Source organism: Theropithecus gelada, chromosome 4 (assembly GCF_003255815.1).
Source record: "Theropithecus gelada isolate Dixy chromosome 4, Tgel_1.0, whole genome shotgun sequence".
In the NCBI taxonomy this organism is placed as follows: Eukaryota; Metazoa; Chordata; class Mammalia; order Primates; family Cercopithecidae; genus Theropithecus; species Theropithecus gelada.
The window spans coordinates 13,593,121-13,606,881 of record NC_037671.1 but is presented as its reverse complement, the minus strand read 5'-3'; the positions used below and the strand labels follow the sequence as shown (position 1 = coordinate 13,606,881).

Genomic DNA, 13,761 nt, shown 5'->3' with positions numbered 1-13,761 from the left:
TCTGGTGGCCTATATTACTGCACCCTGTTTTATTTTCTTCACAGCACTTAATGACTATCTAAAATTACCTTGTTGGTTGGTATATTTTGTAATTTCCCTATCAATCTCCAATTCGAATATAAAGGATCTTTTTTCCTTCTTAATTAATAGTGACTAATCAGGAGAGATCATGTTTAATTTACTTCAAGGAACAGAACCAGTGACAAATACTAAGGATAGATCATTCAGAATCCCTTACATCCTTTTGCAAGAAAACAAAATACAAAGTGGTCTTTGAAATTTACAAAGATAGTTTTGTAATGAGTTCTACCAGGGCAAGATTTTGTCTCTGTTAATCTTCAACAGTCAGCCAAGTGCCTGGCAGGTAGGAGGAGGTGCTTAAGTATTTGCAAGTAAACAAAAACAAATGCATGACTTTATACATATGTGAGTCAAATATTCCAAACAAAGCTTTAAAAGGATAAAATGGGATGGGCGCGGTGGTTCACGCCTGTAATCCTAGCACTTTGGGAGGCTGAGGTGGGCGGATCACGGGGTCAGGAGTTCGAGACCAGCCTGGCCAACACAGTGAAATCCCGTCTCTACTAAAAATACAAAAAATTAGCCAGGCGTGGTGGTGGGCACCTGTAATCCCAGCTACTGAGGAGCCTGAGGCAGGAGAATGGCTTGAACCCAGGAGGCAGAGGTTGCAGAGAGCCCAGATTGCGCCACTGCACTCCAACCTGGATGACAGAGCAAGACTCTAACTCAAAAAAAAAAAAAAAAAGGAGAAAATGATGCCAAATAAAAAAGCGACCCCTTTGTAATGTGCTTAACTGGAATCAGCTGTTCCTTATGAGGACCTGTCAGTCTTAACACATAGCTATATACCAAGAATGTGAACCTGGCAGTTTGTTAAAGACATAAAAGAACAAATAGAATATTCCTGCTCAAAAATCCTATGAAAACACAATGCTAGGTTTTTACCTCCATTTTATATTTGCGGAAATTTTTCAAATAACCTTTCCTCCAATTCCCACCATTCCTTAGCAAAGTTTTTCAGTCACATATCCAGATAGAAAAGCTTCCATGCATGCTAACCACCAGGACACCAGTGTTTTAGTAAGTTTCCTCCCTTTTCAAGTCTGTCTCTAGCAGCCTATATTGTACTCAAGTCACTGTGCTTTCAAAAGAATCTCATGCTGTTAACCGTGGTTGCTCTTTAAACCATTCCTTTTCCACTGGGTCATCGCTGATAAGCAGCCCAGCTACTGGAAAGTCTAACTTGAATACTTTCTACTGGGTTCTCTTTGAAAGCCACTGTGTGAATGCTAATTACACCATTACCTCAGCTCACTGGCTCAGGGTGTGTGCAAGGAGCTCACCAAAAGTGTTAAGCACCAGAAGTTAAAAGCGCAGACATGGCAGAAATCAGTGGTTTTCCTCCTGTTTAAGACTCATTAAACCTACTTAGGAAAATCCTGAGAAAATGAATCTGAATCTTGGTTTTCTGGCCAGTGATTTGTAAGATACAAGTCCCGTTGTCATTAAGGGAGGAGTCCACCCTCATACTGTCTTATGCCCAATTTCTGCCTCCAAAGAAAGAAGAAGTAAAAACTAAAAGGCAGAAATGAAATCCTCAAGCAGACAGCCAGGCACCACACCCTGGGCCTGGGAGTTCAAGATGGACCCCTGACCTAATTGGTTATGTTATCTTAGATTACAGACATTGTATAGATAAGCACTGTGAAAATCCTTGTCCTGTTCTGTTCCGATCTAATTACTGGTGCATGCAGCCCCCAGTCAAGTACCTGCTGCTTGCTCTATCAATCATGACCCCCTCAAGTGGACTGCCTTAGAGTTGTGAGCCCTAAAAAGGGATAGGAATTGCTCACTTGGGGAGCTCAGCTCTTGAGACAGTAGTCTTGCTGATGTTCCTGGATGAATAAACCGCTTCCTTCTTTAACTCGGTGTCTGAGTGTTTTTGTCTGCAGCTTGTCCTGCTACATCATCACCACACATCTGCTTTCTTCTCCACCGTCTTCTGAGGGATGCGACTATGGACTTGCTCTCTCTCTCTTCCATCCTTTTCTTTCATCTCATTTTCATAGTCTGGAATAGAGAATTTTCTTTTCCATATGTCAGCCTGTTTAGCTGCTGTAACAAAATAGCATAAGCTGGATGGCGTGGAAATGACAGAAATTTATCTCTTACGGTTCAAGATGCCAGCAGATGTAGTGTCTGGTGAATCCAACTTCTTAGTTCTTAGATTACACCTTCATGCTCTATTGTCACATGATGGAAGGAGGTGGCTCTCTGGGGACTCCTTTATGAGGCCAGTAATCCAAACACCCCAAAGGCCCCACGTGCTAATACTGTCACCTTGGTGATAAGGTTTCAGAATATTAATTTGGAGGCGGGGCATGAATATTCAATCTATACCACCACAGTACAATTTTCACCAGGAAATATCACTTGAGACCAATCCCTTGCTGTCATTTGGTCTACTCTGATATCTCTACATATTATTGGGACTCACCTTACCCATCTCGTCTGTCCTGTGCAAAGGTAAATGGCAGCTGTTACCAACTCTCGACACACAGCAAACATAGAATTAAAAACACAGCAAAACTGATTTTGATAATAGAACTTTGTTTCTGTAAGATGCTGACATAAGGAGAAACTGAGTCAAAGATCGAGAACTCTGTAATGTTTTTATAACTTTTCTCTAAGTCTAAAATTATTTCAAAATTAAGCTTTTTTTAAAAAAGCCCTCTAAAACCTTCATTTTTGCCTGGCTTACAGCCAATGGCCTGAACTTGAAACCATTCACTTTAACTAATCTGGCGTTAACTTTTTCAGTGACTTCTCCTAATATCCTGAGTCCTCCATCACATTATGCCTTGGGCTCATTTCTGCAGTCTGATACTTGATATTGAATGTCAGTTTTTGAGTCCTGTCTTTCTTTCTTAGGAACTCTTTTGGATTGTTCTTCCAGCCCGTCTCCTATAGCCCCCCCGATCCTTCCCGAGATGCAGGTTGGGCTTCCTGGGCTCGAACAGGATTGTCGAGGTTGACCTTCCATTCGGCCACTGTGGATTCCCACCACTTTCAGAGCTTGTAGGTGTTCCTCATGGAAAGGTGAGCAGAGTCAGCTTCACCCATGTCCTCCTCCTCTCAAAGACATCATAGTTCCAAGGTCAGAAGTCAGCCCTTGGAGGTTGTCCACTTATGTGTTTTCCAATTGGCTTGACCCCTGAATGCCTAAACCATCCCATCCAGTAGAGGGAGAAGTTACAATAGACACCTTCTAGCTCAGGCATTTGTGTTCCCAAGCTCCAACTGTGTGGGTCTCTGTTTAAATGGATCCCTGCTCCAATCTCTTGCTTGGCATACGCCACGGTTCTCAATTCTAGCTGTTCAAAAAAAAAAAAAAAGGCAGGGGCAGTAACCTTTTTCCTTACCTTTTGAATTAATATGTGGGGAAAAAAATTAAAAACAGCAACACATTGTCACCCATAATTATATCAGTCAACAAAAAAGAGATAGCAACTGGGATTTAAAAAATTAGAATCATAACATTTATATTTATTTTCTGCTATTGTAATTCTTAACTCAATAAAAGGTATCTACTAAAAAGCTATATCAAATCTCCAACAACAGTAATTCAACATGCTTTTTAATGTTGGAAACAACACAAGGAAAGCTGCTACCACTGCTACTATTTAAAATTGCATTATGGGCAGGTGCAGTGGCTCACGACTATAATCCCAGCACTTTAGGAGTCCAAGGTGGGAGGATCGCTAGAGACCAGGAGTTTGAGACCAGCCTGGAAAATATTGTGAGACTCCCATCTCTACAAAAATTAATAAAAAAAATAAAAAAATTAGCTGGGCATGGTGGTACACGCCTATAGTCCTAGCTACTTGGGAGGCTGATATGGGAGGATCACTTGAGCCCAGGAGTTTGAGGCTGAAGTGAGCCACGATCATGCCACTGCACTCCATCCTGGGTGACAGAGCAAGACTTAGTCTCTCTTTTAAAAAAAAGTCTAAAACAGCAAGTTGCAAAGATATATTATTTCTCTCATTTATATAATCAATTCATTTTGAAAAAATATGCCAGCATATCCATGTGTTTATGGTATTCCCACTGTATACACAAGCACATACATATAACTGATGTTTGCCTCTATAACTGTGCTGTCCAATGATAGCCACTAGTCACATGTGGTTTTCTAAATTAATTAAAGCTGGCCAGGTGCAGTGGCTCACACCTGTAATCCCAGCACTTTGGGAGGCTGAGGCAGGTGGATCACCTGAGATCAGGAGTTCGAGACCAGCCTGGCCAACATGGCAAAATCCCCTGTCTACTAAAAACACAAAAGTTAGCCAGGCGTGGTGGCATGCACCTGTAGTCCCAACTACTCAGGAGACTGGGGCAGGAGAATTGCTTGAACTAGGAGGTGGAGGTTGCAGTGAGCCGAGATCGCGCCATTGCACTCCAGCCTGGGTGACAGAGTGAGACTCCGTCTCAAAGAAAAAAAAAATTAAAATTAAAGCTAAATAAAATGTAAAAGAGTATTTCCCAGTCATACTAGCTGCATTTCAAGAGCTCAATAGCTTGTGTGAGTGGCAATTATATTGGGCGGTGCAGATGTAGAACATTTTTATCATTGCAGAAATTCTACTGGACAGCACTGCTATAGATTACATCAGTACACTGAGAAACTATTTAAGAAGATATACCAGATATGACCAGGTGTGGTAGCTCAAGCCTGTAGTCCAGCACTTTGGGAGGCTGAGGCAGGTGGACCACTTGAGCCCAGAGTTTGAGATGAGGCAGGATAACATGGCAAAACCCTGTCTCTACAAAAAATACAAAAATTAGCCAGGTGCGATGGCGCATGCTTGTGGTCCCAGCTACTTGGGAGGCTGAGGTGGGAGGATCACCTGAGCCCAGGAGGTTGAGGCTGCAGTAAGCCATGACTGTGCCACTGCACTCTAGCCTGGTTGACAGAGTGAGACTCTGTCTCAGAAAAACAAAAACCAAAAAAGCAAATAAGTGATTACGTCTGGAGAAAGTAGTGCACTTTCTATTCTATATTCTTCATTATTTCCATGTTTATGAGCATGTATGTATTTACTATTATAGTTTAAAATGTTTTTCACTTTAGTTTTAAAATATTTTTATTTGAAAAAAATATGATGGATAAGATGTCCTTTAAATGATTTTTTTTTTAATTTTTAGTATTGATCATTTTCCATGTGTCTGTTAGAGGCAATATTTAGCAAACTTACAACTGAAATGCTGCTCAAAAACGTTGGCACTTGATGAGTAATTACGGTAATATTAACATAAAACTTTTTCCTAATGTATATCTTGATTTTTTCAAATGAATAATAAAGGCAGGTAAATAATAAGTTAACCTATTCCTGTCTCAAATTTTAAAAACAGTTGTACCCTTACCCCCCCTCCAAAAAAGGTTACACCCAATTCAAATGACAATGATCTTCTATTGCGTCCTCTTTTTCTCTATCACTCCCAGTTACTCTCCCCAACACCCCACAATGGGAAAGTGTAATGATTTTTCAGTGGATGGATGTTTCTTAGGCAGGTATGCATGTATGTATGAATGTAAATTTTGCTTAATACCAGGAGAATTGCCTTGTTAGACATACCCTTTAGTGGATTTTTAACCAATTGTCATATAAAAATACACAGTATCCCCAAACTGGAAAACAATATATTAATTTATTCCTAAGAAAACAAAACACGGAACCTCATCGAAAACAAACATCAGATACAGTAGTTTCAGGGCATTCCCATGGCTGTCAGAAATCCACTAGCCCAAACACCATGCTCTTCCAACATTAAAGTGTTTAAGACATAAGAGAGATGACCAACAACATGCATGTAAACATCAATTCCAGAAAGATTTCTCATTCTACATGAGAAACATCCAGTGTAAAAAACGTTTCTTCTTCTCAGGTGCTGTCATTGAAATAAGTTGAAAAGAGACAATTTTCAAATTTCACTGCTGACCCTGAGTGCACTCCTTATCCCCCCACCTATTTTGTTTTGAGACAAAGTCTCGCTCTGTCACCCAGGCTGGAGTGCAGTGGGGCGCTCTCAGTTCACTGCAACCTCCACCTCCTGGGTTCAAGCGATTCTCATGCCTCAGCCTGCCAAATAGGCACATGCCACTAAGCCCAGCTAGTTTTTATATTTTTTAGTAGAGACGGGGTTTCACCATATTGGCCAGGCTGGTCTGGAACTCCTGGCATCAAGTGATCCACCTGCCTCGGCCTCCCAAACTGTTGGGATTACAGGCGTGAGCCACCGCGCCTGGCCCAAGCCAGAGCTCTTATAAGGGGGCTCATCCCATCATGAGGATCCCACACTCGTGACCTCATCTAAACTTCCCTTACCAAAGACCCCATCTCAAATACCATCACATTGAGGGTTAGGGCTCCAACACATGAATTTTGGGGGGACACAGTCCCATCTATAGCAATGGTAATTTGTGCTTGGAGCCCACTCTGGCCACCTTAGTGGGGTGGTCTCTCTACATGTGGCCTTTGAGGGTTGCTTGTGTGACCAGCCTTCCCTATTCCTTAACTCTTTACCACCCAAAACAATTCCATTTTTTTCAGTAGCAAGAAAAAAGGTTTTACTTCAAAGTCATTCCCTTTAAATATGATTGACATTCAACAGGCACAGTTATAGAAAAAAAATAAAATTGTTCATTAAATGTGTCATCCATTGTAGTAACTGCTTTTTGTTAGAATAAATAAATATTTAGAAACTCAACGGTTTAGTATTACAGGAGTAGTAAAGTAGATTTCACATTTTTTCTGAGCTGACAGGAGTTCTTCTCAATATTAACACTGAGACCATTCTTAAAATCTACCCTCTCTGGTATACTAAATATGGCTTTATTTCACCTTCTCTCAGTAAATCCACCTCAGGAAATGAACCGAGAAGACCAGTAACAGAGTCCTAATTCTCACACAGAGAAACTGTTCCCTGGTGCTATTACCTTTCTAAGCCTCAGTTACTTCATCTGCAAAATGGGAGTAATTACATAGGTCCTCAGAAGACTGTTGTGAGGTTTGAATGAAATTAGATACATAAAGGAATACCAGAATGGCTGGAACACAACAGGCCCTCTCTCCGTCTCCTCCTTTCTCCTTCTCTGTTGAATAATCTCTGATTTAACCCTTAATTTGTAATTACTGATCTCCTGGGTCTGGTATCATGCTACACAGCCCTGTGCGTTCCTGTATTAAACTACAATCACTCTGCAAGATTCTCCAGAGGAGGCTTTCCGGTGTTGACATTATTGCCAAGATTTTTAGAGTGAAAAAGCTCTTGTGTTTCCTTTTTGTTTCAGTACATGTCCTGTGCATAAGAGACACTCAAGAAATGTTTATTGAATGTAGGCTGAATGAATGAATGGATGGATGGATGAGGGATAAATAACAGAGATGCTCATCTACAATTGAAGGCTCTTAAAAATCGAGCCACTACTATCAGTACCAGGCATTGTAAAGCTACTCAGAGCATACTATGGTTCAATTAAAAGCCTCACAGGATAGAATTTGGTCTCTATTTTGCAAGTAAGATAATATCAGGGAGAGGGGGGAATCACAGAAGAGGAAAGTGTTCCAGACTTCAGACTAGACCTATGTGGTAGCACCTCTCTTGAATGCATATCTCCATTCTTGCAAGGACTTTTTAGTGTTCTCAATGGAAGACATGACATAGGGACCAGCCTACATTCTGGCATACAAGAGAGAAATGTTCTATTTCCCCGAGGTCCTTTTACTGAAGCAACAGACAGTGAATTCTGTCTTAAAGCATATCCTGTTTCTTGTTAATGACTTTATACTATATACAGAGATTTGGCCATGAGTAAACCAAAAATGCTAGTGTTGAAACTCAGAAACAAGATCTAGTCTCCATTCAGGTAGCTTATGTTTTAAAGGAAATTGGTGAATTACCCAGAAAGGTGTTTCAGTATCTGTCTGGTTGAGCACAGTGGTGACAGTTAATGTGTTATAAAAGATTCCTTCTTCAAAGAAACCTAATTCTTAGTTTCCTAGATAGTATTATCTTCAATTCTCTTTTTTATTAGAACATTTGAATATGAGTATCTGGTTCAAAGATGTGAGGTCATTTAAAATTATTGTTGATCCTAACAATAAACTAATATGGAGGTGAGCATCAAGAAACAGCAAGACTAAAAGTGGCCAAAGTGCCCAGATTGCTCTACCCAGCCATCCTGTTAGTGTACTTCACAGTGTCCAGTGGACATTTTAAGTATCATTATTTGCCAGGTCCTGAAGCTATAAACGTCCTGAAACCATTAACATTACGAAGGCAAAAGTCTCTCACAAAAACAGGCTCCTCTTCCCAACTGCCATTTCCCTTCAGTCATGAGTAGCTCATGAATAGCTCAAAAATACCAGCTGGGTTGTATCGCAGTTTCGCTCTGATTGAGGGTTCTTTCGCGATGCCTCAGTTCTAGGCATTCCACGGTAAGGGGGTAGGTATTAAGCTCAAACTTGTTAGCAAACAGGCTTGGTGAATTAACCAGCCACTTTAAGTCTCCGTTTCCATAGATACAAATACCATGTACATAGTGGCCTGCAAAAGAAAGAACAAGAAACAGAGTCAAAACATGCTTGCTTTCAAAAGGGTGATGAACTTACAGAATACTAGAGGTACTCTCTGACTAACTATAACTGTGCCAATGCTACAGGATTCAAATGAAATATGATTGTGCAGTCTCAGCCCACAAAGAACTGGAACTCTATTTAGAAGAACAAGAGGTACAAATACGTTATTCGAAAAAAACGAGAGTTAAATCATAGAAGGCATAAAATAACAGATGTTAATATTTTAATTGTTATGTTAATGACTGTTTATTATGTCAATATTAATATTAAAATTGTGTTAGTAACATAATAGGTGTTACAAGGCCATTCACATACAGTAGTCCCCCCTTATCTGCAGTTTTGCTTTCTGAGGTTTCAGTTACCCGAGGTCAACCATGATCCAAAAATATTAAGATATTTTGAGAAAGAAAGAGAGCATATGACTTTTATTCCACACAACTTACTTTTATTCACATAACTTTTATTACAGCATATTGTTATAATTGTTCCATTTTATAATTAGTTATTATTGTTAACCTCTTACTATGCCTGTTTCAAAAATTAAACTTTATCATAGATATGCACGTACAGGGAAAAACAAAGTACATTTAGGGTTCCATACTGTCTGTGGTTTCAGGCATCCACTGAGGGTCTTGAAAGGTATTCCCCGTGGATAAGGGAGGCCTACTGTGTTACTAAATGAGAGTTACAGATGAGAAGTCCTACAGTGGCATAGGTGGAAGAGGTCTTTATGGATTGCATAGGGTAAATCTCTTTCCTGAGTTCTAGGCTATCCAAGTGCCTACTTTATATCTCTGCCTAGATGTGTAATAAACCTCAGTGATGTAACATGTCAATATTGAATTTTTTTTAACCTCAATAGCTTTTGGGGTGGGGACTTTCTGGGACAGGCGGTTTTGTTAGGAATAGGTTAGAAACAAGAATAGTAGGAAGTTGCAATCATTTTCCAGAGATTCCTCTGGGCACATAGTAGGACAATTGCTGGTTGACCAACTTCACAGACTGAAGGGTTGGGCCTTGTATCTCATAAGTATGGACAGTCCTTAAAGATTTTTGAATAGAAGAATCAAATGATGAAACTGATTTTAGCAAGATTAATTTTGAAGTGTTTTGCAGGGTACATTAGAAACCAAGAGGCTGCAGTAGTAACATAAACTGGAGAGCTCGTTCGAAGTTAATGTCTGTGATGAGTGAGAAAGGGAGGATATTGAAGACGCTAGTACAGAAGGACAGACAGAATGTGGTGATTAATTCAGTGGGCTGGGAAGAAGCGTAAGAGAGAGTGGAAGTCACTGGGGAAAGACGCCAGAATTGTAGGAAGTGAAAGAACGACCAGGCGGCGAGAACCGAAAACACAGGTCTTAAGCACATGCTTAAGGAAATGGAAGTGAACAAGGAAAGAATCTTTCGGCCTGGAGAAAGCAGAGGGTTCATAGACAACTCGACGTCTTCAAGATAGGGGACATGAGTACACGCTTTGGAGAGAAGGAAAAGAGGCAGCAGAAAGGGAGAGGCTGAGAATGCAAAAGGGTAAGGGTCCGAGAGAGGGGGCCCACAGATAGCTGAGACCATAGCTGGTGGCTTTTGTTGGGAGGATGGGTGACTTTTCCTCTTGAAACAGGAGGGAACAATGAGAGAATGTGTCCAAACCGCTCTAAGATGGTGGGACAGCATGACATGACAAGGGACTAGATGATGAATTTTGATCACATATCTTGAAAGTTCTTTTTCAAGTTGAAATGGTCGCTGTTGAGAATAGGAAAGACTGTTTTAGCATAACCTTGTGATACGGTTTGGCTGTGTCCCCACCCAAGTCTCATCTTGAATTGTAGCTCCCATAATCCCCACGTGTTGTGGGAGGGATGCGGTGGGAGATAAGTGAATCATGGGGGGCGGTTCCCCCATACTGTTCTTGTGGTAGTGAATAAGTCTCATGAGATTTGATGGTTTTATAAGGGGCTTCCCCTTTTGCTTGTCTGTCATTCTCTTTTTCCTGCCACCAGTAAGATGTGCCTTTTGCCTTCTGCCAGGATTGTGAGGCCTCTCCAGCCATGTGGAACTATGAGTCCATCAAGCTTCTTTTTCTTTATAAATTACCCAGTCTTGGGTATGTCTTCATCAGCAGTGTGAAAACAGACTAAGACACCCTGGGAGCTTAAAGGTGAGCAGGAAAGCTGAAAAAATGTCCCTTAGGAAGGGCACTAGGAGAATAATGGGTAAACAAAAGGATAAGTAGGTAGCCAGGAGGCCTAGCTGAAGTTAGGTGACAGGACCCAATGATGGGCGTGTCTTAAGAGAGTTCCACAACACCCTCCACCAATACTCTGCCTAGGGAAGTACAAATGGCAAAAAAGGCAGATGGTGGTAATGATTAGGGTTCGGAATCAGCCTTATAGGGTCAAAATGGCAAAGGGACCGAAAATGTTGGTGAGGACATCTTGTAGTGGCTGATTACAATACCCGGGTCAGACAGGGAGTCCTCAGAAGGAAGCTCACAGAAGGAAAAAGCTCGAAATGTTCAATTCAAACAAAAACAACATGGTTTAGGTGTGGACATAAAACAGTGAACAAACTGGTCAAAAATCCTAGCTGTCTTGGAGTTTCTGCTCTGGGAATAAAGACAGTAAAATAAGTAGGATGTAAGTAGGTGAAGGAAACTAGTAGAGGTGACAAAGACATTGTAATCAGAGATGGGCACTCCAAGTTGAAGATCATTCTAAGTGCTAAGAGGCCTGATGAAGGTAATACAGGTTGGGTGTGGTGGCTCATGCCTGTAATCCCAGCACTTTGGGAGGCTGAGGCAGGTGGATCACGAGGTCAGGAGATCGAGACCAGTCTGGCCAACATGGTGAAACCCCGTCTCTACTAAAAATACAAAAATTAGCTGGGCGTGGTGGTGGGTGCCTGTAATCTCAGCTACTCAGGAGGCTGAGGCAGGAGAATCACTTGAACCCAGGAGATGGAGGTTCCAGTGAGCTGAGATCGTGCCACTGCATTCCAGCCTGGGTGGCGAGAGCGAAACTCCATCTTAAAAAAAATAAAAAAATAAAAAAAAAGAACATAGGCAGGTGGCATGCACTATCCCCTGAAGAAAATATGGGCTGATTAAAGTAAATATATCAACATGCTTCAGAATGGACCGAAATTTCTTTATAGTGGCATGAGAACATTGCTGTCCACAGTGGGATGAGACCATCAAGAGACACATGAAAAAGAAGTTGGTGTAATGGAGAGTTGTAGAGATGGAGCAACTTGGAAATTTTCACCTGAAACATTTAACATTTAGGTGCAGGTAAGATGGGGCCGGGCACGGTGGCTCACACCTGTAATCCCAGCACTTTGGGAGACCAAGGGGGGCAAATCACGAGGTCAAGAGATCGAGACCATCCTGGCCAACATGGTGAAACCCCGTCTCTACTAAAAATACAAAAATTAGCTGAGTGTGGTGACATGCGCCTGTTGTCCCAGCTACTCTGGAGGCTGAGGCACAAGAATCGCTTGAACCCAGGTGGTGGAGGTTGCAGCAGTGAACTGAGATCTTGCCACTGCACTCCAGCCTGGTGATAGAGCAAGAATCCATCTCAAAAAAAAAAAAAGAGGGACTGATGAGTAGAGGCAAAGCCTTGTTACCATAGGGAGAAAAGGCCAAACCGCCATATTGTCATTCATTCACTGATTCATTCGTTCAAACAATCACTTACTAAATAAATATTTATTACATATTATGGGCTGAATTGTCTCTTTAAATTCGTATGTTGAATCCTAACGCTGAGTGTCTCAGAGTAGAGACAGGGTCTTTAAAGAGGTAATTAAGTTAAAATGAGACCTTTAGGGTGAGCCCTAATCCAGTATGACTGGTCTCCTTAGAAGAAGAGGCGATTAGGACACAGACACATACAGAGGGAAGACCATGTGAGAACACAGGGAGAAAATGCCACCTACAAGCCAAGTGGAGAGGCCTCAATAAACCAACCCTGCTGACACCTGGATCTTGGACTTCCAGCCTCTAGAACTAAATAAATTTCTGTTAAGCACCTAGTCTGTGTCATTTTCTTATGGCAGCTCTAGCAAACTACTACTCATGCCCAGTATGTGCTGGGCAATATTCTGAAGGCAGTGTGTGCCAGGACTGATACAAACTCTTCTTCATAAAGTTCTATAGAAATGGAAATGACTTAGGATTTCTAGTTCTTTTCCATTTGGAGGGGAACCCTTCTTGCTAGTGTCACCTGCCATCCATCATGCCAGAGCTGTGCAAACCCCAACAGCTCTCCAAGCCACTGGGAAGGCTGCCTGTAGGGGGAGCAGGGACTGGCCTGAGGATTGGGGGCCCAGCTTTCTCTGTGGTGAGAACATGACATCACTTCTCCTCCTTATGGCTTTCCCCTCTGAATAGCTAGACTCTCAGAAGGCACAGCAAGAGGAATAAACAAGAAGAAAGCTGACTCTATAAGAAAAAAAAAAAAAAAAAAAAATCAGCCAAGTGTGGTGGTGCATGCCTGTGGTCCGAGCTACTTGGGAGGCTGAGGTGTGAAGCTTGAGCCCAGAATGTTGAGGCTGCAGTGAGCTGTATTCATGCCACTGCACTCTAGCTTGAATGACAAGTGAGACGCTGCCTCTAAAGAAAGAAAGAAAGCTGAAAACTAGCAAGGAGAAAAAAATGTCACTATGAGTTGAACCCATCTTTCCATCTCCCTAGGTAATTATAAGTCGGAGAACATCAGTGAGATGTTTAAACTTATTTTTGAAGGACTGTGTCTTGAGCCTTTGGCTTCTCCAATAACTAACAGATTGGTCTAAATATAGCAGCGATTCTCTCTCCATGAGAACCCTGGATTCCACAGCTACCTTCCTGCTAACACCAACAGGCAGTGGCCTAGAAGCATGGAACGAGAGCCTTACCGTGACAGCCTCCGTGACTGTCTTCCATGTCACTCCACTTTATAGCTCTGAGGTTTCCAGTCCAGGATGCATTTGGCATAGAGCCAGGAACACCTGCAATGTTGATAAAGAAAAAACGTAGAGATGAGAACCATGAGAGAAGGGCATCAATTGCATCAATTAAGCCTCTAAATCAGGCTTACTTTCTTTCAGTTTG

At 41.6% G+C, this 13,761-nt stretch overlaps 1 protein-coding gene across 2 annotated transcripts in view; it reads right to left on the bottom strand.

Annotated features, from left to right (window-relative positions):
- Window positions 1-5,714: 5,714 nt before the first annotated feature.
- GCNT2 (glucosaminyl (N-acetyl) transferase 2 (I blood group)) overlaps window positions 5,715-13,761 on the bottom strand; it is a 74,147-nt gene continuing 66,100 nt past the window's right edge. For both annotated transcript variants that reach the window (XM_025383874.1, XM_025383873.1), the window contains exons 2-3: window positions 13,566-13,658; window positions 5,715-8,631 (exon numbers count right to left, since the gene is read on the bottom strand). In XM_025383874.1, coding sequence (XP_025239659.1) covers window positions 8,441-8,631; window positions 13,566-13,658 — 284 coding nt within the window. In that variant the 3' untranslated portion in view covers window positions 5,715-8,440. The remainder of the gene's footprint in view (window positions 8,632-13,565; window positions 13,659-13,761) is intronic.